At 40.5% G+C, this 23,892-nt stretch overlaps 2 protein-coding genes across 3 annotated transcripts; both read right to left on the reverse strand.

Annotated features, from left to right (window-relative positions):
- Window positions 1-1,546: 1,546 nt before the first annotated feature.
- aire (autoimmune regulator) lies at window positions 1,547-8,766 on the reverse strand. Its single transcript, XM_039602550.1, has 13 exons — window positions 8,620-8,766; window positions 8,153-8,327; window positions 6,498-6,638; window positions 5,870-5,935; window positions 5,652-5,795; window positions 5,394-5,509; window positions 5,172-5,293; window positions 5,014-5,083; window positions 3,410-3,544; window positions 3,160-3,281; window positions 2,493-2,571; window positions 2,278-2,376; window positions 1,547-1,786 (listed from the first exon to the last, which is right to left on the reverse strand). The coding sequence occupies exons 1-13, from the start codon at window positions 8,764-8,766 to the stop codon at window positions 1,706-1,708; spliced, it is 1,497 nt and encodes a 498-aa protein (XP_039458484.1). The 3' UTR covers window positions 1,547-1,705.
- Window positions 8,767-13,072: 4,306 nt separating this feature from the next.
- rab6bb (RAB6B, member RAS oncogene family b) lies at window positions 13,073-19,713 on the reverse strand. 2 transcript variants are annotated; one of them, XM_031735623.2, is made up of 8 exons: window positions 19,631-19,713; window positions 17,526-17,584; window positions 16,883-16,936; window positions 16,360-16,465; window positions 16,096-16,207; window positions 15,839-15,932; window positions 15,067-15,133; window positions 13,073-14,406 (listed from the first exon to the last, which is right to left on the reverse strand). In XM_031735623.2, the coding sequence occupies exons 1-8, from the start codon at window positions 19,698-19,700 to the stop codon at window positions 14,342-14,344; spliced, it is 627 nt and encodes a 208-aa protein (XP_031591483.1). In that variant the 5' UTR covers window positions 19,701-19,713; the 3' UTR covers window positions 13,073-14,341. The 2 variants fall into 2 exon arrangements, with proteins under 2 accessions (XP_031591483.1, XP_039458485.1); XM_039602551.1 differs by lacking the exons at window positions 16,883-16,936; window positions 17,526-17,584; window positions 19,631-19,713 and having other exon boundaries at window positions 13,074-14,406; window positions 16,360-16,849.
- Between the last annotated feature and the right edge of the window lie 4,179 nt (window positions 19,714-23,892).

Below are 23,892 nucleotides of genomic sequence, written 5' to 3' on the forward strand. Positions count from 1 at the left end.
TTTCACCACTGTGCATGTGTGCATGTGGGTATTAATTTCTTATAACACACTTTCTTCTTAGATAAGCACATCTGTCTGTGATTTGCAGGAAAAAAAGGTGCTGAGACTTGAAATTAGCCTACTATTGTCTAGTTTCCCTGTGTGTATAAACACATTAAAGTACAGCACCTGTGGTTCTTTAGAGCCAAAATGCACATAGTTGTGTGTATGCAGATATGTATGTGCGTATGACGAGTCTGACAAACAGTTGTTAGGGTCAATCTGTATGAGCAGAGATATCAGTGGCCCATTGCCATGTCTCCCACGCAAGTGCTGAGTCGTGAGGTTAGTATGCAGGGAAAATAAGACTGAGAACCAAAAGATTAAAGAGTAGGTAAAGCATTACAGAAAGGCTGGTATTGGTATTTAACTATGTAACTACATTTATTTGATCAGTTAAGACCAAGAGTAGCTAATGCCAGAGCAGCATTACAAGCTAATTTTGCAGCTGTAACTTGTCACAGGTCCAATGTTAAATCAGGAGTTTCAGGCCAGTGGTTTTATTGCACAGTGCATATTTTCCATCAATAATCACAATAAAGCATTATGTCATTAGAGAAGTGCTGGTTGCACTGAAATTCATGGAAACTTGGAGGCAAATGGGTGCATACACACAGCGCTGAGGTCAGAGAGCTTGGCTTGGGCTATATACACTCAATGACCACTCTATTAAGTGCATTTGATTAGGCAGTACTTGGCTGGACCCTTTTTTTGCCTTCAGAACTGTTTTAATTCTTAATGGCACAGATTAGCAAAGTGCTGGAAACATTCCTCTGAGATTTTGGTCCATACTGACTTGATAGTATCACATAGTTGCTGCAGATTCGTGGGCTAAACATCTATGATGTCTCAAAGATGCTCTATTGGATTGAGATCTGGTGCCTGTGGAGGCCATTTGAGTACACTGAGAGCATTGTCATGTTCAAGAAACCAGTTTGAGATTATTTGAGCTTTGTGACTCATCAGGAGATGGGTATGCTGCAACTAAGCCAACAACAATACTCAGGTAGGCTGTGATGTTTAAACAAGGTTCAACTGGTCATAAGGGACCCAGTGTGTGCAAACAATGTCCCCCAAACCATTTCAGCAACACCACCAGCAGCCTGAACTGTTACACTGCAGGCATACAAGGCAGGAGGGATGCATGCTTTATTGTGGTTTACCCCAAATTGTGACTTTATCATCTAAATGTTGCAGCAGAATTCGAGCCTCATAAGATGAGGCAATGTTATTCCAATCTTTTGTTCAATTTTGGTGAACCTGTGAATATTGTAGTCTCAGTTTTCTGCGAAGAAGTGGCACCTGGTTTGGTCTGCTGCTGTAGACCATCTGCTTCAAGGTTCAGCATGTTGTACATTCAGATCTTCTAAATACATGATTAGGGTTCAACTATACATTTCTATACATTTCATATTATGATTTATTCTCACATAACCTTTCATATTTTTTGAGTGGAAAACATGACTCATGTGTGAATCATAGTATGAAACATTCAATCAGAGACAGTCAGTGAGCCGTCTCTGAGCAATCAAAAGTCACCGAATTGTTTTAACAAGCAGTGAGAAAGAAGCAAATAATCAGCACCCATATTTAGACAGCTCATTTTAATCAGCGCCACATTGATTTCATCATTGCTGATTTACAGTGTTGCATTCCTGGTTCTCTGTCACTGATAGCATCCCTGAGAGCCTGGAAGAGGACGAGACATGTTATGGAAAGCCCACTGTAAGATGCCATCAATGGAGCTCTGCTGCAGTGAAGAGAAGAAAACACAACAGGATTAACTGCTGCACACCTATTTGTCTATTTGTCATAGATTTAGTAACATATTAGGTAAATATAAATCCTTTAATCAATCAATCTGCCATCTATAATGCACACCTTATTAGAGTTCACTGTAACTCGAAAATTTAGCTTCTGAATTGTAAATTATTTAAATAGTCAGCACGTAGGGGCTAAAAACAGAGGCACTCAAATCAAGACTGTGTGCCCAGTGAAGCCAAGAAGAACTCACACATCTGTACACATCTGTACACATAGTTCAGGCCAAAATCACAGCAAACAACATCAGGACACGCTGCTCCGAATCGCCTAATGTTTTGTCCTCGGTGCTGTTTGTTTACCCCGACAGCTCACTGACTGTCTCTGTGATAAGGAAAGCAGCCATCTTGTGTCTGACGTGCACTGTTGCATCCTGCCTGCATCTGTGGTATCGACATGTAACTGATCTCCACTCACGTCTCCCAGGATGGAGTCCAGTTCATCTTTATGGAGGACGGGCTCAGAGAGGGAGGCGCTTTGATCATGACTAAGTGTGTTTTGAACCAGCGGTGCAAGCTGAAGACAAACACACACAGACACACACACAGGAGAGATTACATAGAGTATTTGGTGGGATTAAGATAATAAAGGTTGTAAATTCTTTTTCAAGGTGTGTACATGTGGAGACACACCTGCCCGCCTCTGGATTCAGCCTCTTTCTCAGCAGAGCTGCCCCACAGTCTGGAGCAGGACAGGCAGATGGACCTCCCTCTTACAAACACACAAATGCTTTGAGTGAACATTTCCGTGGTGTATAAGGTTTCTCTCAATCAATACGTCATTTCTGACACAGGAAGCTGTTCAAACCCTTCCAGCTGGGAAAATAAACTGTTTACATGAAACTTGGGGTCCTAATTAATTAAAAAAGGGAAGCTTTTTGTTCTTATCGTTTGGGTTTGGTTAACACTGTGTTTTTAATCAACATAAAAAGGAGCCACGAGAGCTTATCACATGGATTCAGCTTCAATTTGCTGTATCTGTGTTATCGTTGTGTAAAATCATTGTGAACCTCGCTCACTTTGCTCACTACTCAGCTGCAAGGGATCCATTTACAATCCATTAGCCACCATTATCCCAAGAGAGATTATTGTAAGCGCACACCCTTAATGCACACTGGTGGTCAATACCAACATACAGGAAGTTCTCAGAGAGCCCTGAATGTTTTTTTTCTTCTAATGTAGATGATGCTGAGATTAGGATTTCAGGAGCTCAGGGGAAACGCTCTCTGTCGTCTCCTAAAAATCTTTAATTAAAAATCTTTCTTCTTCAGTCGGAAGAAGAAATTAGTGGTTTTCTTACTTGGAAAAGTGGCAGTTTACATGGAAATGCTTCAGACACTGAAAGCAGTGGGTCAAATCTCCTCCTCCGAGGTGGCAAACACCGCACACCTCCCTCACGCCGACCAGCTCTCCACCCGAGCACTGGAGACAAATTTATACATGCATCAAGTGTGACTATTTTTACATGCTGCAGAGGCGGAAAAAGGATGAGGCTGATGGAAGTTGAACTGGTTAAAAAAAAAACATGGTTGAATGATGTAGAAGGTCACCTGGTTTCTGCCACCTGACGCACTCATCGTCGTCGTGACGCTTGTGAGGGAGGATGACAGCGATGAGTAGAATGAGACATCGGTGATGGAGTTACTGCAGTTTGTGTTTGTTTGCTGAGGCTGAGCTGAGAGTGCCTGAATGCAAATATTTAGACTATGATCAGTTCTAGAAAAAGCATCAGTGTTTACCAAAGCCCTTAAAACTTTTTTTGTAAACAAGTCTTCAAGTTTTACTGTGACTTATTATCCCGAACTACGTAAATACAAATTACTAAAGTTGGAAATACCAGACAGGGTGTGAGAACCATGAGTTTTCTTTTACACATGAAACGTACTGAAAATATAAGTTGCTTTGAGCAGAAAGATTCTCACATTTAAAAATGACCACACAGTACTAGTCAGTACTAGGGGTGACTCAGAGGCTTGGGCCGCTGCTCACTTTTTTTTCTCCCAAGACTCCCAGAGTTTCTAGGAATTTTTTAAAGTGGTCTTGAGCAATAGCTCTCCAGGCTTTCTGAAGGTCTTTTAAAGTTTTTCTTTGGCTGCTTTTTGTTTACTCATTTTCAGTCCAGTCACATAATTTGTTCATTTCTTTTGCTGAATCTATGAAAAATGCTGAAGATAGCACATTTTTGTACCAATAAGATAATTCCCAAAGAGCTACTAGCCAAAACCAGGCATATCTCAGCATGGTGTGCAGTGTGGAGGACAAAAGAAAAAATGTCAGGCCCAAAAAACTATCTGCAGCAGATGCAAATGGTCTCAGTGGAAGGGTGGCTGTCAAGAAGCAGTTCTTAAGGAAGGGAAAAAGAGAGGTATGCTAAATTTTTTTTTTTTTTAAATGACAGGAAGCCAAAGACCACAGGTGTCCTGGAGTGATCCAAATCTAAAACTTCTGGTTCACATCATGTACAGAGGAGGTCAGCATAGAGGTACAACAGTGTGTCTATAGCCATCTGTAAAACACAGTGGAAGCTCTGTCATGGTTTGGTGCATTTCAGCTAGTGGTGTTGGGGATCTTGTAAAAAATGATGAAATCTTGAATGCAGAAAGGTAGCAACAGATTTTGTTCCAATATGCAGTACCATCTGGAAAGCGTCTGATCGAGAAAAGGATAATATTTCATCATAACAATGATCCCAAACACATTGCCAATGCAGTGAAAGCACACCTGGATAGAAAAAACACACAATGAAACATTATCAGGATTAGCCAGACCAGAGCCTGGACCTTAGTATTGCTGAAGCACTGTGGGATCATCTTGACAGAGAACAGAACAAATGGCAGCCAACATCAGAAGAAAAAACCTTCAAGAAGAACTATTGGAGAACTATTCCTGAAGACTACTTAAAGAAAATACCAGAAAGCTGCCTAAAAGAGTTCAGACTGTGTTGAAGAATAAAGGCAGTCATACCAAATATTGACTGAATTACTGTATTTCTATGTACGTTTGCTCATGTTTTAACAAATTGCTGAAACCATTTCCCATTTTCCTAGCAAAATATAAAGAAATGAGGGTCGTTGAAGACTTTTTCACAGTACTGCAGGTTATTCAGTGGATTCGGTATGTGCACATTTCCTGCTTCCTTCCTTCAGGAACTTACTTGTAAGGGTAGCTGTGCTTTCTCTTTTTTCACCCTGTGTCCACGGCACCACTCACACTGCCAAGAGCCACTGCAGATAATGTAAAGTTATAACCTCTTTCTCAAAGCAAGACTTAAAAAAAAAACCCATCTCGGAACACCAGCACATTATTCTTCACCTGGGTATGGACGAGAGTGGAGGGTCAAGGCAGGCCAGATGAAAAGCTCGAGGGCAGCCGTCACAGCAGATCAGCTCCCCTCCATCCTTACACACTGTACACTCATCATCATTGTAATGAATCTAAACACAAACAGATACATGTAACATAGATAAGCAGACACCCACATTCATATAAAGCACAAGCAACTTTAGTGAAGAGTGAGTGGACTACAGCCTCTACCATGCTTGTGGCTGTCTCCCCCTGGTGGTGAAATGTGCTCTTAGCAGACTTGGACTTTGATGCGTTTGTCTCCTCTGAAGGACCCCCACCAGCTTTAATGGGCTCTCTGGCGGCCCCTGTTAAATGACAGTGGGTTTTAAAGGGGAAAATCTTGCATAAAGGTTAAAGGTTAGTCAGGTCTGCCTTTTCACATTCATAGTTTGATGTTGCTTCAGTTTTCTGAAAAAAAGAAGTTCGCATTTTTATTATATGGCTTACCTTCCAAGCAATATGCCTGCATAACATGGACCTTTTCTTGGTTATCATGGTTGACTGGGGGATCCGTGGAGGGAGCCGAGAAGGAGGAGGATGAAGAGGGCAGGTGGGCTCCTCTCTGGACTGAGGAAGGCAATACTTGCACACCTGAAGCAGAATTTGGGTTGGTTATGTATTTGTGGCATGAAAGTATTTAATATATTTATTTTTATGACAATTACTGTTTTCAGATGGCAGCTTGGAGCCAGGACCTTCACTCTTCACTCTGTAGAGCTTCACTTTACTTCCTTAAACAGAGTAGACAAGACAGCACAGTCATGTGGGTTTTAGAGTATTCAAGTTAATTCTTAGTGAAAACTATGTATCTTTTGATTGTCAAAATAAGCCTATTATGTTTTGCTTATTATTTTGTCCGATATACTTTAACAATAGTGGATAGTCATATTTAAACATGCCCAAAGACTGCTCCAAACACTCTTCAGAGAGTTTTTGGGAGAAGCGATATCCTCTCAACAACTCTGGGGCTGAGCACAGAAGCCCCACCCACCTGCAGTTCAAGACTTCTGGGGGCGGCCAATCAGAAGAAAGTGACTAAGGTCAATAAGGATTAGTTGAGCTAATTAGAAAAGATTTGTGACTATAGTTAAGGGGAGCATGCAGAGAATAAGGTGAGATGGAGGCAGATGACCCCTAAAGGGAGCAGCTGATTAAATGAATCACGGAAAATGATTCTAATCCAAGAATAGAAAAATGGGATGGACGTAACAGGTCCTATTTTATCTTGTAAAAAAGTGGTCTGCAGTGTCTGATAGAGAACAGATACAAAGCAAGTGCAGTATGGGAGATGACCTCCTCCATCGGTTGTCTTGGCGTGATACTGTGACCGCTGGGAGCTCGATTCTCGATCCGCATGGCTCCTCTTCTTACTGTGAGGAGGTTTGTGACCTCCAGATGGTCTGTTTTCATGTTTGGAACCTGCAGTCTCCCTTCCTGTCAAACAAAATCAGCAACAATGTAAACCATTAGAGTCTAAATGTGACAGAAAATTGTCCTGAGAGACTGTTTTCAGCTCCGCTTTGGTGCAACAGACGCAACTGAGGTTTTATTGCTTTTGTAAATTAATACAAAAAAATAGAAAAAGGCTGAGGAATGTCAGTTTGTGCTGAATGTGATTTGACATTGGTACAGTAGTGTATTCTTCTGAGGATCCTCAGACGCTCATCATGGGCAGGAACGTCATAGAATTTTGGTCTTTTCATGATTTCTTTGAACTGTTCTTTTTAACTGTACATCATCTTTATTGACTCTAAACAAACAAATAGTGAGCACTAGAAACTATTTATTTATATTTCTCTAATTCTCTAATTCAGACGGGTTCAAAAGTATACATACAGGCCAAAATACATACATACACTCACTAAAGGCCTATTAACTGGTTGACTACCGCCAGTAGTTCTCTTTGCCGTTTAAAAAGGATTTGTTTGACAGCGCTCATTGTATTGGCAATACGACTGGAAAGTCCAAGGAACTCAGTGAAAATTTAATAAGGAGACTATTAGATTTACACAAGTTGTCTTTTGGAGCCATTTTTAAACAACTGCAGATTCCAAGATAAATTCAAACAAATGTACATAGGGACAAGTTATTCGGGTGTGACCACTTTACCAAGGTCTGGCAAAAGACAAGACAAAGATTGAGCTACTTGGCCACAGTGACAAGAGGTATGTTTGGAGGAGTAAAGGTGAGGCTTTCAAACCTAAGAACACCGTACCAACTGTTAATCGTGGTGGTAGCATCATGTTCTGTTTTGCTGCCAGTGGTAATGATAGATTTCAAGAATGGATGGGCTGATGAAGAGGAGACCTACCTCCGAATTCTTTGACTTCACCTCAAATCAGAAACTTGGATGTAATTTGATTTTCCAAACACACACACACACACACACACACACACACACACACACACACACACACACACACACACACACACACACACACACACACAATGGTTTTACCATAGATCAAACAAGCTAACATTAAGATACTGGCCTTCCAAAATTCCCAACAAATTTGTGGGTTAAGCTTAAAAGCCGGGTCCATGCCAGGAAACCAGCCATTTTTGATTAACTCTTCCAAATTTGCCAAGAGCACCATCAGAATTATGCCAGATGGCTTCCAAAAGCATCTGGTCGAGGTGCATCTTGCTAAGGGGCACTTAACCAAATATTAATGGGGGTGTACAGATACATATACTTGAGCCTGTGTGAATCTAACATAAAGTAAAACCTGTGCACTCAATTCTTGTTATTTTGAAGTCACAATAGATATATGGTGTGCAATCATTCCACCGTGGAAGAACAACAGTTCATTCCTTAATAGGAATCATTAACTTATCGTGTCAATCACCATGACAAAATTATATGACATTCATGCCCATAACAAATGTATAGATGTAGATTTATTTATGTGTGACAAATGTTTTGTCGTAAACTGTGTGTCACATACGGCAATCCAGGTTAGTGAGCAGGGTCTGCAGCCTGGGGTAGCTGTCCAGATTATAGTCTTTGGATAAGTTGTTCAAGAAGGCCTGGACAGTGGATCTGCTCTGCTCCAACACCCAGGACAGGAGGGAGTACATGGCCTTGTGGATGCCTTCTCTAGCCTCCTTCTCCAGAGTCTCCTATAGACACAACATTAAGTTTGAAGACTGAAAATTCAGCACTGATATCCTTTAATGGAAGCAGCCAGATGCAACAAATATTCTTTCAGTTATAAGCAATTATATTTCATTGTTATTAATTGTTAATTGTTATTTAAAAATAATACTAATTTGTCAGGTTAACTCAGTATATTTGTAATGTTGGATAGTGCCGTACCCGATACTTGCTTAAAATAGCATTAAAAAATAATTCAAATCAAAATTAACGTTTACACAATTAATACCGATATCCAATCTCTGTTCAGTTTCGTACCTTCAGCAGTTGCTCTGTGATGATGTTTTTATCCGCCAAACCATAGACCAGGGGGAAAGGGTCATCCACAGCCATAGCGATGTCAGTTCGCAGCTCCCTCAGCAGCGAGCGGAGGTTTGTGTCCCTAAACGCCTCGACTCTTGACATGATCTTCTTTTGTGTGCAAGTGAGAAATGACCTGACACGGTCTGAGATCATAGATGAAGAATTTCAGATCTGGGGGGTGTGTCGCTCACAGGGAAGGTGCACTGCTTCATGCTGATTGCATAGATGCATAAGCCATATCTTAAAAACTCCTCTATTTTTTTCATCCTGTGTTTGTGCTTTTAATAACGCATCTATGACTCTATGAAAAAAAATGAAGCTACTAGCCTTTCATTTCTGAGACTTCCCTCCAGGGAGGCCAGCCCTGGACCTTTTGTCTCTTTTCAGTTCATTTGTCCACTAACAGCACTAACGGCCTTCATCCAGGGGAATACCTGTCCTCTTACATCAGGAGAGCAGAGTGAAGTGACCTGATGTGCGACAGTTTTCTTCTTAAAAGGTTCTTTCCACCTCAACTTCCCCTCACCTGTCAGGTTTTCACACACTGACTCACCACAGGGAACTCCGCCTTAGTGTGATAATTATGACTTCGCCACAGGCAGGAGAACATTAACACTGTAAACAGTTTAATGACTGACAGACTGATTGCATGACTGGTAGCCTACTATGCTTTATGCCTATTTTCCTCAGTTGTTATTCTGTTAGTTTGTTCCTCTATTTCTCATTATTCTACTAAAAAGGCCTAAACTAAGAGGAACCGGTCTCTCCTCCAAATATACAAGAGAATGATAAAATAAAAATCGTCTAAGGTTAAGGCTTGAGGCTTGCCTTTTACTAGAGAGCATTTGCCTGCAGTTTCCACTAATTCAATTTCATGTCATGTAAATATCCATTAAGTCTAAATGCCAATTACTTTAACTCATAAATAAGGTTAGGACACAACTGGGTAGCTTGAGAAATATGCTCACTAAGTCCCTTAGTTCACTGCAAAGCCAAAGCCAGAGGAAGGCCAACTAAGTTTAGCATTAAAAAAGCTACTGCTTTAGTAGCCAAAAAAATCATCTGTGGTTTGTGTGCCAAACCATATGAGGGGGAAATGGTCATCCAAAAACGTGACAAGGTCAGTATAAAATCTCCCGCAGCAAAGAATTCAAGTTTTAGATTCTTTAAAAGTCTCAATAACAACTGCCTCGTTTGTAAATGAGATACAGAGACCTGAGGCCTGTATTATGAAGCAGGATTTAATCTTATCTGGGTGACTTCAGGATTAACCCTGAGTTTACAGTACTGTGAAGGTGGATCATTTCTTACCAGGATATATGGTAACGGGTAAGGTGACTTATAGTTAATATGCTACCTGTAGTTTCAGGTTAGAGATCAACTAGTACCCTAATAACTGCTTGCTGCCCAATCAGTTCTCCAGAAGAACTCTCCGACCTGTGGAATAGTACAGCACAAAAGTCTTTGTGCTTCCCCTGGTGACCATCAGTACTGCTATAGAGTCTTAGGCAACTTAGTTTATTGGGTTTTTTTTCCTGTTGGTTGCAAACAATTTGACAACAATATTATTGTTCCATAAGCAATATATGATCCTAAACAGAGCACCTGACCTTATACGAAATTTGTGCATCACCTAAGTCTAAGTTTGTATTTTATTTTTGTATTTATTATTTACTTTCAGGCCTTTAAACATCATTGGGGGTTCAGCTGAAAGAATAAAAACTAAAACTACCTTTTAAACATTAATTTAATGAAATACTTTTTATAATCCATCAGGTTCTCCCATGTCTTAATGATAGAGCTGCTAATATTGATGAATCTGTTAACTTACACAATCTGCATTTTCACCGGCTTTTGTTCCTGGAAAAACGTTATTAATATTGCTGCTCTTTTCCAGTCTTACAGGATAAAGCACTTAAGCCACATACTGTTAATATGATATTACTCTGGGGTGTTTTTACTCTCATACACACTGCTGTGTTGCTTTCAGACTTCGTATTTTCTCATCAGTTTCATCTTCCTTTGAAAAACCATCTTCATGTGGCGGCTTATCCTGATTTCCAATGTTAGGCTAAGTGATTCCGGATAACGGAGAGACACCCTGAGTATGGTGAGCTAATGCGTAATACAGGCATCTGGAAGGGTCTGAGATTATACTGGTCCAGTCGCTTATTCTCAGAGACTACTGTTGTTAATTTTGATTTCATAGTTGTGGGGAAGTTATGAATGTTTTCATGTTTTAGGAATGGTCCATAGTTTGTCTCTTTTCCAACCAGTTAGCTAATTAAGCTAAACTATAGCTAAAATGTCAATTGAGGTTTCCTATGAGGTAAAAGCAAATATAATTTCAATTTATGTCACCACAGTGTTGGGACTAACGCGTTATTAAGTAACGCGTTACAGTAACGACGTTATTATTGTGGTAACGAGCACGGTAACTAGTTATTATGCCAAAACCAGGAACGCGTTACTCGTTACTGGGATTTAGATAGGCTCGTTACTCGTTACTTCGTGTGGTGGATATCGCGGAGCTTCCACAGATTCAATAACATTAGCAAGTGGTGGAAGCCAGCAGGTGGATGAAGGAAAGGGAGGCAAGAGGAGAGACCCGAAGCGGCCGCGGTCCCGCGTGTCAGGTGAACTGAACTTCAGGTAAGAAGTTATGACCTGCAGTCTATCTGGGTCAGATATAAACCAAGTTTAGGTGGAGTTTATTTTCGGTATGCTGACATTTTTCGTACTGCGTGCTAGCTAGCATGACGGAGTTTCTATACAGCTGTGTGGGTGCTATGTTACTGATGTTGAACTTTATTTTGTTCATACGGTTAATTATTAGTTGCCAACCGTCCGTAAAAAACAGAATCGTCTGGTATTCAGAGAAAATAGCGTTTCGTACTGAGGTGAAAAGGAACAGTTTGTCCCGGACTTCAGCTACAATGAAAAAGACACAAAGCTGAAGCTGCACAGCTGCCTCTTCTTCTCTCATTCTCTCCTCTCCTGTTTCTACTTCAATCACGAAACTGATCAATGATCAGCTGATCGGCTTTTCTCTCTTGTTTATTTATCGCCCACTTTGCGCCAGAAAGAGGAAACCAGCGGATGTCGCGTTAAACAACAGCAGCACGTTTAAGCTTGATCAGCTGTTGTTAGAATTTATTTAATATTAATTGCTAGTATCAGCTGATGTTTGCTGGAGCCACAGCTGTAAAGCTGCTGGTCATGATATCGGTTTGGTTATCTGGTGAGAGGAAACATGAAGATGAAACCAGGAGATGTCCTTACTGAATCATCAGAGCTGAACAGCTGATGGAGAAACAGGTTTACCTTTTAGGTGACATGGATGAGTTGAAGGAAGTTATGAACTGTTTCTGAGAGACAAATAACACCAGGATCCTTTTCAAGTAGCTGACAGCTGGTAACTGTGCAGGGGCGGATCTAGCAAAGTTTTGCCAGGGGGCAGGTAGGGCATTAACAGGGAAAGGGGGGACAAGGAAATACTTTTCTTTATTATTCTCATTTAAAATGTCTCGCTTTAAAAAAAATAATTATCTGAGTCTTACAACAAACAATTGATAGATTGATACATATATACCATCAGAACAGTGTACATCACTGTCACAACAGTGTTTATTTTCATTCAAAGGCTTTATGATTTTTCCTATAATGGTGGGCGGTCTCTAGTCAAAATGCCCAGTCCAGCTCTGTATGCAGCTCATCTGCAGTCTGGTGTTACCTACATCTTCCTATTCAGAAGGCAGAATTTCCAAGTTCTGAGTACAATCAAAAGCACCACGACTGCAGTTTTTGTGTTGGATGTAAAAAGCAGGCTAGAATCATGGCGGCGGTCAACGACGGTCCAGGCGTGGGATTTCTCTCGTGGAAATGTGCACATTATTTTTTCCTTTCTATTGGTAGGTGGCACAGTGCACTTGTGGCAAGTAAGCAAGCTAGAAGACTGGCAATCTGGCTGGGTATCCAGTTATGGAAGCAACACATTAACAAGAGAATTCTGAGTAAAACCAAAGTTACTTTCCCTAGTAACTAGTTACTTTGAAAGTAACGAGTAACTTGAAGTAACTGAGTTACTTTTTTAGAGAAGTAACTAGTAATGTAACTAAGTTACTAATTTAAAGTAACTTACCCAACACTGTGTCACCAGGCAATGTCACGAAAGGGTACTCATATAAAACATCAAACTGGTGAGGCTACACTTTTTAGTGTTTTTTACTGGTTGTTAATGTTAAGAGTTAGATAACAGCTAAAATGGCTAGCTACCAGTTAACAACTGATATCTGCATAAGCACACATGAAGTGCTCATTACATTTTCATATTTAGTTATTAAAAATACAAAAACATGGCATACAACATAACTAAACACTAAATATTGTAAGTAAATGCTGCATATCTAAGGTCAGATTGTGTTCATAGCTTTAGCTTAGATGCTATCAGTGTCTTAGCGTATCTTAGCCGTTAGTAACCCATTTGTTCCCAAGAAAAATAAGTGCTGTGTAAATGAAGCTGCGTATTTTATTCAATTGCTAGTTATTAATCACTTTAAATATATTCTGTCATTTTCTATTTAATGTAACTAGTGTAGTGGTTTAAACCTGCTTGTGGAAACTCTCAACAACTTGCCATATCTCACATTTTCTCAGAAAAAACAGAAAGTAAATAAAGTAGAAGAGTAGATAATTTTGCTACCAGGTAAATGTTGATGGTTAGGAGAGTGAAGCCCTTTAATCTGTAATTTATTAATCATTAAACATTATTACATTATTCATACTGGTGAACAAGGACCACTTCTACAGAGGGACGTTCACAACATACATATTACATTATTATATACAGTGCGGTGCATTACAGTGGATTGTTATATGTGTATTACCGGGATGGAGGGATGGGGAGACTGGAAGGACAGAAGGATAGCGGGAGGAGAGAAGGAAGAGGAGAGGACTTTTAGGAGGGTTAGGGAGTTGTGATAGTAAGTTGTCTCTTTATTACTTCTTTTTTAACCACAGTACAGTTTGTTCTATAAAAGTTAAACCCATAGAGAGATAGAGTGCCACATTTTCACAGCTACTGTTAGGTGATCCTACTGGAAGTTGTGGGAATATCAAATGAGATACGTCTTGTCATGAGATGCTATAGAGAGATGCTATAAAACATTCTAAGATAGTCAGCCTCCTTCCAGAGTACAGAGACCCTGGAGGGCAGGCCAAAGGTCAAAGATCAGATCAGCGTGCATGCGTGCTGCAGACATTCAGACATGTTCAGCTATTTAGAAAAATGGCCGACCCTCCTGCTATTTCTCCTTCTGTGTTTAGGCATCATTTTTGGTGCTTTCCCTTTTTATATATAAAAAATACAAAACATAACAGCGAAAAGAACTCCATTGGTTTCCTCATTTTTCTCCAAACTGTTTTTTTTTCAGTGTGTGTGTGTTCATTTTCATTGCAACAATTGTTTTCTTCCCTTTTCTCCTCCAGTCACTTACATATTGACAAAGTATACAATATTTTACAACTGAACAAGACTGAAAGATAACATTTGATTTGTCCAATCAGATACAAGGCCCACATCCTATATCCAATTGGAGAAGTCAACTGGAAGCTAACCAGTAGTAAGCAACACAACAAGCCTATGGTGTGAAGGGAGCTGTCCAAGTGCAGCTCTGCATTAACATGAGCACCCGCCCTCGGGCACAGCTGGTTCCGCTGGTTTGTCCAGCTTGATGTCAATCACTGGAAATTGGCACGTTAAGGAAAAGTCACATGGCGAAGTAAACTATGTGGCCTATACATGCCAAAAATGATAGTCAAAGATTCCCGTAAGCTATTGTGGACTCAAGTCCTGTATGCTACAATTACTTGTTTCTATCTCCTTCCCCTCCATAGTTGTAGTTTTTTGTCTGATCCAATGTTACGCAGCTCCATCTGAGGCCCCAAAAACTTTGCCCCATGTTTTCCCCACAATCCTCAAGACTTGTAGACAAACCAAAATATGTTGAGCTTCATAGTATAGTATAGACAAATCCATATGTTATACTACAATTTAAGGGCACATCTTTAAAGTTAAATGTTTCTTGGTTTGTAAGTTTCCATATAATAATTCCCATTTATTGAGAAGAATCCCTCACCTTCCTTACACAACCATCCTCCATCACACACCCTCCTCTGCTGTCACTTCCCAATCAGCCACTATGTGGTGCTGTGCCTGTGCATCCACACCATCTTCCTGGCTCTGTGTATTCCTCCATTATTAAGCATAAAAGGTTTAATGGCTGATTCCTCGGCAGTCTGTCTGTACGTGTGCCAGCAGCCACTAAGAGATTAAAAATAAGCCGCCTATTGCTGGGCTGTTTGGCTATCGGCATGGTGAGTCACGGCGGCTGTAAAGGATACTGCCTTCAGGATTTGCATCGTCCAGGCTTTCCATTCCAGGTAGGGCTGCTGCAACTCGACGAAACAGCTAGGAGGGGAACAAGAGGGAGGAGGTTAGAGAGCAGGAGGCAGCAGGCTTGAAAAAATGGTAAAATGTAAAAATGGGGGGTGAGTGCATTACAAGATGTGTGAAGAATTATTTTGGGGAAGATGGGAGCTTTTTTGTATCATGTTACCCCCTGACTAATATTAGGCTTGATGTTTACTTAATGTATATGCTGAAGGTGACGAAGGAAGTATTGAATAAAAGTAGCAATGCAACACAAAAATGTTCACTAGTGCTTGTTGAAGCTGGCCTGATTTGAACTTTTATACTCTTGAGGAAGATTTACTTTAAAATTTTGAATTTCTAAAATATAATTACAGCAGTAAGATGAATCTATTGAAGTAGAAAGTTTGATATTTTCCAAAATTGTACTGGATGTTAAGTGGTATAGCTAGTAACATTAAATGTTAGTGCCTTCGATGTGTGCTTAAGTGCAGTAGTTGAGTAAATGTACTAGATAGATATCAGTAAACTAGCTTTTGTTTTTTCTTTTCATTCATCTTTAGCCAGCAAGAACTAAATACGGAACGCACATTTTACCAACATTGTACATATTTAAACGTTTGATTTATCCACACCGGGTCTGTGTGGTGGCGTGATCACCTTGGAGGGATTTGGGGATTGGCAGAGACTGAAATCAAGTGATGGCAAAAATGCTGTGAAATCTGGTAAAACTGCAGGGATCACCTGTTTGACATTGCAGCCTGTCTTGGCACTGGTCTCGATGAACATGACGTTCAGTTCTTTGGCTCTCTGCTCTCCTTCCTCGATCGTGATTTGCCTGCAGGAAAATCAGGCCAGACTCAGCATCTCGGGCTAATTCATTCGGCAGTGACGTGTTGCTTCAAACAGCTTTTTTGCTCATTTAAGGAACAAAACCTCCGCGACGAAGATCACTCGACTGTAGCTAAATGTTAGAGATGATTACGAGCCACTATCTTTACCTTTTCTCTTCCAGGTCTGTCTTGTTGCCTACTAGCATGATGATGACATCACTTCCTCTCTCTGTCCTGACATCGTCAATCCATTTGCAGGTCTGCTGGAATGAATTTACATCTGTGGAGCCCAGAGTTTCCTATTACATACAGCTTTTTTGTCTCAAAAACACAACAAAAACTACATATTTTTACTCAAGTGTTTGTCTGTTTAACACAGAAACACACAACTGTATCACCTGCATCATATACAGGCTACAGCTTTCTGCTTACTTGTAATGTCATAGACAACCACAGCCACCGTCGAGTCTCGTATGTAGCTCGGAATGAGGCTCCTGAAACGCTCTTGTCCAGCTGTGTCCCACAGCTGCAGCCTTACCTGCATGTGTGCACACACACAGACACACACACACGCCTTCAGCATAAACTGCCACACCACACACAGCCTATAAGTACACTTCCAGGAGGATAAGCCAGTATCAGCTCCTGTGCAGGCTGGCAGAGCACAATAATATCCTGACAAAGAAAAAGTATTAATACTGGCTAAAGCAGATGATCCATGGGTAAGGCTCTGAGTTATTAGGGCCAGAAAAGTCAGCTCACCAAAGCTGTTACTACCAGAAATAACCATAACATAATCACATTAGTGTGTGACGGAAGGGAATAATTAAGCAAATCAAATCAAGGATTAGTCAAAGCAGAGAAGAAATTGGGCTGTTTCCTACTTAAAACCTCAAGTCATCTGCGCATGTATTTAGAAATGAGAATTTTAAAAATGAAGATCAAGGTTTCCTACTGTCCGGTCCTCCAGGTACATTGTCTTCGATAGGAAGTCAATTCCAATGGTCGCCTGTGGAGAGGAAAGAACAAAAGAGGGGGAAAAAATCATCAGCAAAAACCCAATCATTAAAATTTAAATGTTTCTCTGCACCATCTGTTGTTCCTAGCAGAGTGATTTTTGTTCAAATACATAAAGCTGTTAAGAAAGGGGGAAAAAAAGGGAGCCAACAAGCACAGAAATTGAATCAGACTGAAACACTAATTTAATTTGTGCTGCCCTCAGGGCCCAATCCTTCAGACTTGTTATGTACCAAACTTCTGAGAAAGGCGAAGGAGGGAATGATATATTTTCTCTTCTTAAAGAAACTAATAGTGCTGCAATGCTGTTCCTGATCATGTTTGAATAAATGGCATGATTCAGATCAGGACATAATTCGTGCAAATCTAATATACTGAGTGTTTTTGACCAAAAAGCACTCGCTGCAATAACGGTCCCATATTAACCTTCAACATTCAAAAGAAAAATTGAATTTCTTTTACAGTTATAAGCAATACCACCAATACCTCTTTCGTATAGATGCTAATCAGCAACGCCATCAATCAATGCTGCTTAATAATTTAAAATTGTTTTTAGGTTCTGGATCTGTTCCAGATCTCACCTGATATGTGTTGTCGAAGCTGTCATACATGAATCTAGTGATGAGAGACGTTTTCCCCACTAAAACAGAGCACACACAGGTTGGTTTCAGGGTCCAGACACATAGATATATGATCTCAATCAACATAATGAAAATATGCTTCATTGATGTGACAACACCACAGTTATATATGAATATTTAACCAGTGCCAGCTATCAAGCCAGTAAAAATGAAAAGAAATGAAGGAGGGGGGAGAAAAAATCCATGACTCACTGGAACAAAATCTGCCCGGTAATTCACCAAAAATATGCCTGAGTTAATATGTGATTATGAATCAATGAATAGCTCAAAATAAGGGCAGCAAAATGGATTTCAGTTCAAAGTAAGCAAGAAAAATCTGTTATCTTAGATTTCCTGTTATCAAATGTGTAAATGTTCCTCTTCATAGAAACATGTACGCCTCTAAACAATGCAAATAATTAAAGTGAAATTCAAATGTTATTCCACTTCAAGGGTTCAGATAAGAACCAAAATCCCAAAGTAATGTTGCAATGTTGTTTTTTGTGAAATGTCTGTATGTTTTGTGCTAATCGTTTATGTGTTTTCCCATTTGGTCTTGATTTATGCGTGCATTTTCCTCTCCTTCTCTTTCTCCGTTGCATTTTCCTTTCTTTTTTGTGTATTTCTGCCACTACTCAGCACTTTAGTTTTACCATACAACCAAAGGTGAACAATTTAAATACAATAAGTAGTCTTCCCCCTCCCGTCCTGTCTTTTATCCTTGAAAATAATGTGAGAGGTGACTGCAACGAAAACACAAACTGTGTCCAGAAATGTGACCACGGTAACAAAAAGGCCGGCTGTTAATGCTCACTGGACTGATGCCGAAGGAGACTTGATCTCAGAGGATCAAGGTGAGCCTAGTGATCTCCATTTTTATTTACATCCCTCCCAGCAGCACCATTTTACATCAGATCCGCACATGAGTGAGGACAGGACTTTTTTTTTTCTTTCCAGAAGGGCCTCATGCACAGTACGCAGACAGCAGTACTCCTGAAGCCAGCGATGGGCAGTGGCCACACCAGGCCTCGTTTCAGCACCGTGGACAGCAACATTGCAGTACAGGCCACGCAAACACAACGTGAGGCTTTTTTCAGTCGACACACAGCTCTGTCTTAGACATGCAGCACACACACACACACACACACACTAAAGCATCACAATGTAAGACACAAACAGGCCGAGCTGCTGTCATATTAGGCCTAATTATGTGTTTTTCTAGTCTTTGCTGGTGCTTTTGATGGGATAAGGGCTCCTCTGCTGCCACTCTGGATGTCTGATGTCTGAACACGTATTCGGGCAGCTTTACAGCGCTAAACCATTATCGATCCGCTCCTCCTGAATTTGTGCCATCACATCAACGCACATACACAGCCGATCACACCCTGAATACACGGATTATTGAATTAAATAGCTCTGGTATAATATCGTGGCGCTGTCAAGCTCTCGTTTTTTTGTTTTATTTGATTATTTATGGGACCGAATCGGAGACCGTGAGGTTTAGAGATGCTACAGACATCGCCAGCCTAGGGTGTGTCCCGAACTGACACATGGGGGACCGCTTATTATCTTCTTCTTTAAAAAGAAAAAAAAAATAGCCATCGAGTGGTAGGGAAATGTTAAACGCTGTCATATAACACAATAAAGGGTCGTTTGTGTCAGAAATAAGCGATGTATGGGGAAATATAGCGTTATCTGGAAAAGGCTGGGCATATTTGTTGGTCACTGCAGCACATCAAAACACCACAATTCACAGCGCCTGCTTCCAATGATGGCACTTTGCGGCAAGTAAAAAAACAACAACATCAAAGCCCTCTAGGTGATATACAAGAATTTGCGTTTATATCCGAGCCATTTCTCTTTCTTTTTCTTAATCGGTTAATCAAAATTTCCACAGCTACAAATTATGCCAGGGGCAACATGGGCGTCTAATATAGCAAAGCCACTAGAAACATCTTCTGGATTCACTTTGAACTTCCCAAAATGATCACGGATTACATACATGGCCTTCGATATATGCGCATGTTTGATAAGGATGACCCAAACCCGCCCGAGCTCTGACTCACCGCTCTGCTCTCCCAAAAACACGAGTTTAAATTTCCTCAGGGGGTTCCCCAGGTCTCCTCCAGCGGACATGGTGGCAGATAAACAGCTCGACTTGGATTATTTTTATATGTTTTTATCGCTCGGTGTCTCGTCCGCTGTGCCTGCGCAGGGGGATCCTCCTCTCCTCACAGAATGATGGGAATGCAGCTCAGCATCCTCCTGTCAATTTAGGGAGCTTGTGCGCCTGCGCGACCTCACCTATCTCAGTCCCTCACCTTTCTATTGGGCCTGAAGCTGTACTATGTTTTGTTTTTTTGTTTTTTCTTGGACATAAACTAATTAAAAACGCCCATGATTTTTAGTTTAAGGTAAATAAGAGAAACCCCTAAGAGACGATTTTAAAAATACATTTATTTAATAAATATTGTAATTTTTATTTATTCACCAGCCATATAAAACAGTTAAATGTAACTTTAAGGTATATTCAGTATCATTTCCTAAAATAGGATGTTGATATGAATGAAAATGCCCAGCAACACTACTAATGACTAGTTCTGAGTTCTAAGAAGTTAATGACCAGTTATCCTGTTTGAAACATCATAACCAATTTAATCATTTTATTGATTTTTGAAACAAAAACATGAGAAATTCGTTTGTCACGACTTCTCCCGTGAGAAGATTATAGTCTGTTGTCATTTATGACACTAAACTTGACACATTTTGTGCATTTGCTCCATGCTCCTCTATTATAAAAAAATAAATGCAATTCATTTACTCACAAGTAAGTATTTATATATCATAGTACAGTTTCTCATGTTCTGCTTCTTTCTGCTGCTCCCTTCAGGGGTTGTCAACACGGATCATCCACCACCCATTTAACCCTATCTTTAGCATCCTCTTCTGTCTCACCAAAACTCTGTGTGTCCTTCTTTACTACATCCATGGATCTTCTCTGAGGTGTTCCTCTTTTCCTCCTGCCAGGCAGCTCCATATTTAACACCCTTTGTCCAGTATATCCACTGTTCCTCATTCTGCACATGTCCAAACCACTCAACCTGAGCTTTCCCTCTGATGGACTCATTTCTGATTTTGTCCATCCTGCTCACTTCCAGTGAGAATCTCAACATCTTCAGCTCTGCCACCTCCAACTTTGCCTCTTGTCTTTTTGTCGGTGCCACTGTCAAAAAGAAAGGAAACCTTCCCTTTCATACTTGCTGCTATCCAAATCCACAAATCACCCCTGACCCTTGTCTCCACCCACTCTAACCTGCCTGCACTCTCTTTTTTCACCTCTCTTTTGCACTGTCTGTTGCTTTAGACAGCTGACCCCAGGTATTTAATCTCATCTACTTTCACTACCTCTGCTCCTTGCATGTTCAGCTTTCCACTCATCTCCCACTCATTCACACACATGTATTCTGTCTTGCTTCTGCTGACTTTCATTCCTCTTCTCTCCAGTGTATACCTCCAACTCTACAGATTTTGCTCTTCCTCCTTCTTATGCTCTTTGCAGAGCACAGTGTGGTCCATGGAGACTCCTGCCCGAAACAGTATGAAGATACTGTTACTTTAGTATTTGAGGGGTTTTCCATCATTGTACCTTTGATATTTTTGATCCAAATTAGTAAAAATCACTTCAGATTAAAAGCCGAATAGGTAATGTAAAATGTGTTAGGGGCACTCTGTCTATAGCATCACGTTTCCACATAGAGTCGTGGTAAAAAGAAAGTCCAGCCTCTGGCATTTTTAAGGTTTTACCTATCGTGACATGACTAAAAATGTATCCAGTAAAACGAGGTAAATACAAACTGAGATGAACAACAACACTGGACATGTTGCAGGGTGTTATGTTTATTTAATAAAAAAGTCAAATTGTAGAAACAGTATGTGAAAAACTGAGTCAAGCCAATGATTCAGCAAGAACCACCTTTAGCAGCAACAAGGTGAAGTGCTTTTTTCTGTATGACATTGTTGTGGGGGGATTTTGGTCCACTCGTCTTGACTACATTACTGCGTTTCATTGCATTTTACAGCTATTCATTTATTCACAGCTCTTTTAAGGTCCCAGCACAAAACCTTTCAATCAGGTTGAGGCTTGGACTTTGATTCAGCCATTGCAACATCTTGATTCTTTTCTTTTTCAGCCATTCTGTTGCAGATTTGCTGCTTTCCTTGGGATCATTGTCCTGTTACGTGACCCCAGTTTTAGCCAAACATTAGCTCTCAGAGAAATGGCTGATACAGAGGCATACAGAGGATTCACAGTCAGCTCAATCCCTGCAAGGTGCCCGTGATTTGTGGCTATGAGACAAGTCAGTTCAAGTGGCTTTTTATTGTCATTTCAACCATGTAAAGTGGTACAGTACAGAGTGAAACGAGACAATGTTCCTCCGAGACCATGGTGCTACATATGACATATAACAGACAATCAAGACAGGACTACGTAAAGTGCAATGTGCAAAAATTGCAAAAGAAAAAACAAGACAAGAGAGTCCAACTGAGTATTGTGCAAAAGTAACTTGGTGTCTGAAGGTGTGTGTGTGTGTGTGTGTGTGTGTGTGTGTGTGTGTGTGTGTGTGTGTGTGTGTGTGTGTGTGTGTGTGTGAGAGAGAGATTCTGCAGATAAGTGCTTGTAGTGACATGTATGAAGGTGTGCGTGTGTGTGTGATTCCAGTCACTGAGTATTCAGGAGTCTGATGGCTTGGGGGAAGAAACTGTTCCGCAGTCTGGCAGTGAGGGCCCGGATGCTCCAGTACCTCTTGTGAGAAGGCAGCATGGTGACGAGTGTGTGTGAGGGGTGTGTGGGGGTTTGTGTTGAGGGACCAGGAGAGCTTCTCTGCCAGGTGAACACCAAGGAATTTGGTGCTCTTGACGACCTCCACAGAGGATCCATCGATGTTAAGTGGACAGTAATCCCCCCTGTGCTCTCCTGAAGTCAACAATCATCTTTTTTGTTTTGTCCACATTCAGAGACAGGTTGTTGACTCTACACCAGTCCGTTAGCTGTTGCACCTCCTCTCTGTATGCTGACTCGTCGTTCAAGCCAGATGTTTGTGCTGCTATGCTGTATTTGGTTTTTGCCAAACATGGTGCTGTGCATTATGGTGAAACATCTTCACTCATCGGTCCTAAGATTATTGTTAAAGATACAACTCTGCAAACCTAAGCCATGCAGCCATGTTCTTTTTAAGGAGAGGCTTTCTCTTGACAACCCTTTCTGCAGTTTGACCTTGGGTTGTATTTTCGCAAACATCCACTCCTGGGAAGATTGGCTGTTTGGAAAAGGCCTTACACTAACACTTCCCAGATTAATGGGCAGCAACAGTTGCTATTCTAAGGTTACTGCTTATTTCTTTCCTCTTTGGCATTGTAATAACAAACACCTCAATGCTCAGTGCTCAAGAGCAGCAGATTGCCAAAACTTCTGCTTTTATAGAGGCGCTCACACTGGCTAATTATCAGTTAATTACGTGTATTTGATTAGTAGCACGTGACTGCTACGTAACCTCTTAATTCCACTGAGGATGGTGATAGTGTACTACGCTTCTCCTGCGTCTTGGCTTAATGTTTACAGTTTAATGTGTCATGTTTTGTATTTCTCTATTAAGTCCCAATACATAAAATCTTAGAACTGACAGGAGATGCACTTCCGTTTTAACATAACTGCGGTTTGAGAGGCACATGCATCTTTTGCATCTACATATTTTATCAGATCCTCCCTGTCTTTCAAACTCAGCACTTTCTGGTTTCTAACACAGGGTAGCCGATGTTTTCACAGTGTGTGTTGTTAACAAGACATGCTGTCACTTTACACAGCCGAGAATATATTAGGCAGCGGTTTTCATGTGCTGGGACACATTTAACATGAACATCAAACTGCTTTCGATATGTATTTTTACTGCACTGTCCTTTTAAATAGAGTCCAAACAAATTGCAATGACCCCTCAAATTATGTAAACTGAAAACAGTATCTAAACTTTATGAAATGTTTGCTGTAACTTTGTCAGTGTAACAAAATGGGAAATCACATTTTTTTTTACATTATTTTCTAGCTACACAATAACTACATCTATTTATCAGTCACACCTTTTAATACTGCTACAACGCATTCCGTATCAAATTTTGTTAGTTCAACAAAACAAACACAACAACATCAATCTGTGCAAAAGCATCACGTTTAACAAGCAGAATTAATGTTCAAAGTCGAACAACTCCGCCTCCTTCTCTTTCCAGAAAGCAAAACTGCGGTCGATATATTTACAAATGTCTTCGTTGTGGAAGC

The sequence above is a fragment of the Oreochromis aureus genome, linkage group 18, assembly GCF_013358895.1.
Source record: "Oreochromis aureus strain Israel breed Guangdong linkage group 18, ZZ_aureus, whole genome shotgun sequence".
Classification (NCBI taxonomy): domain Eukaryota; kingdom Metazoa; phylum Chordata; class Actinopteri; order Cichliformes; family Cichlidae; genus Oreochromis; species Oreochromis aureus.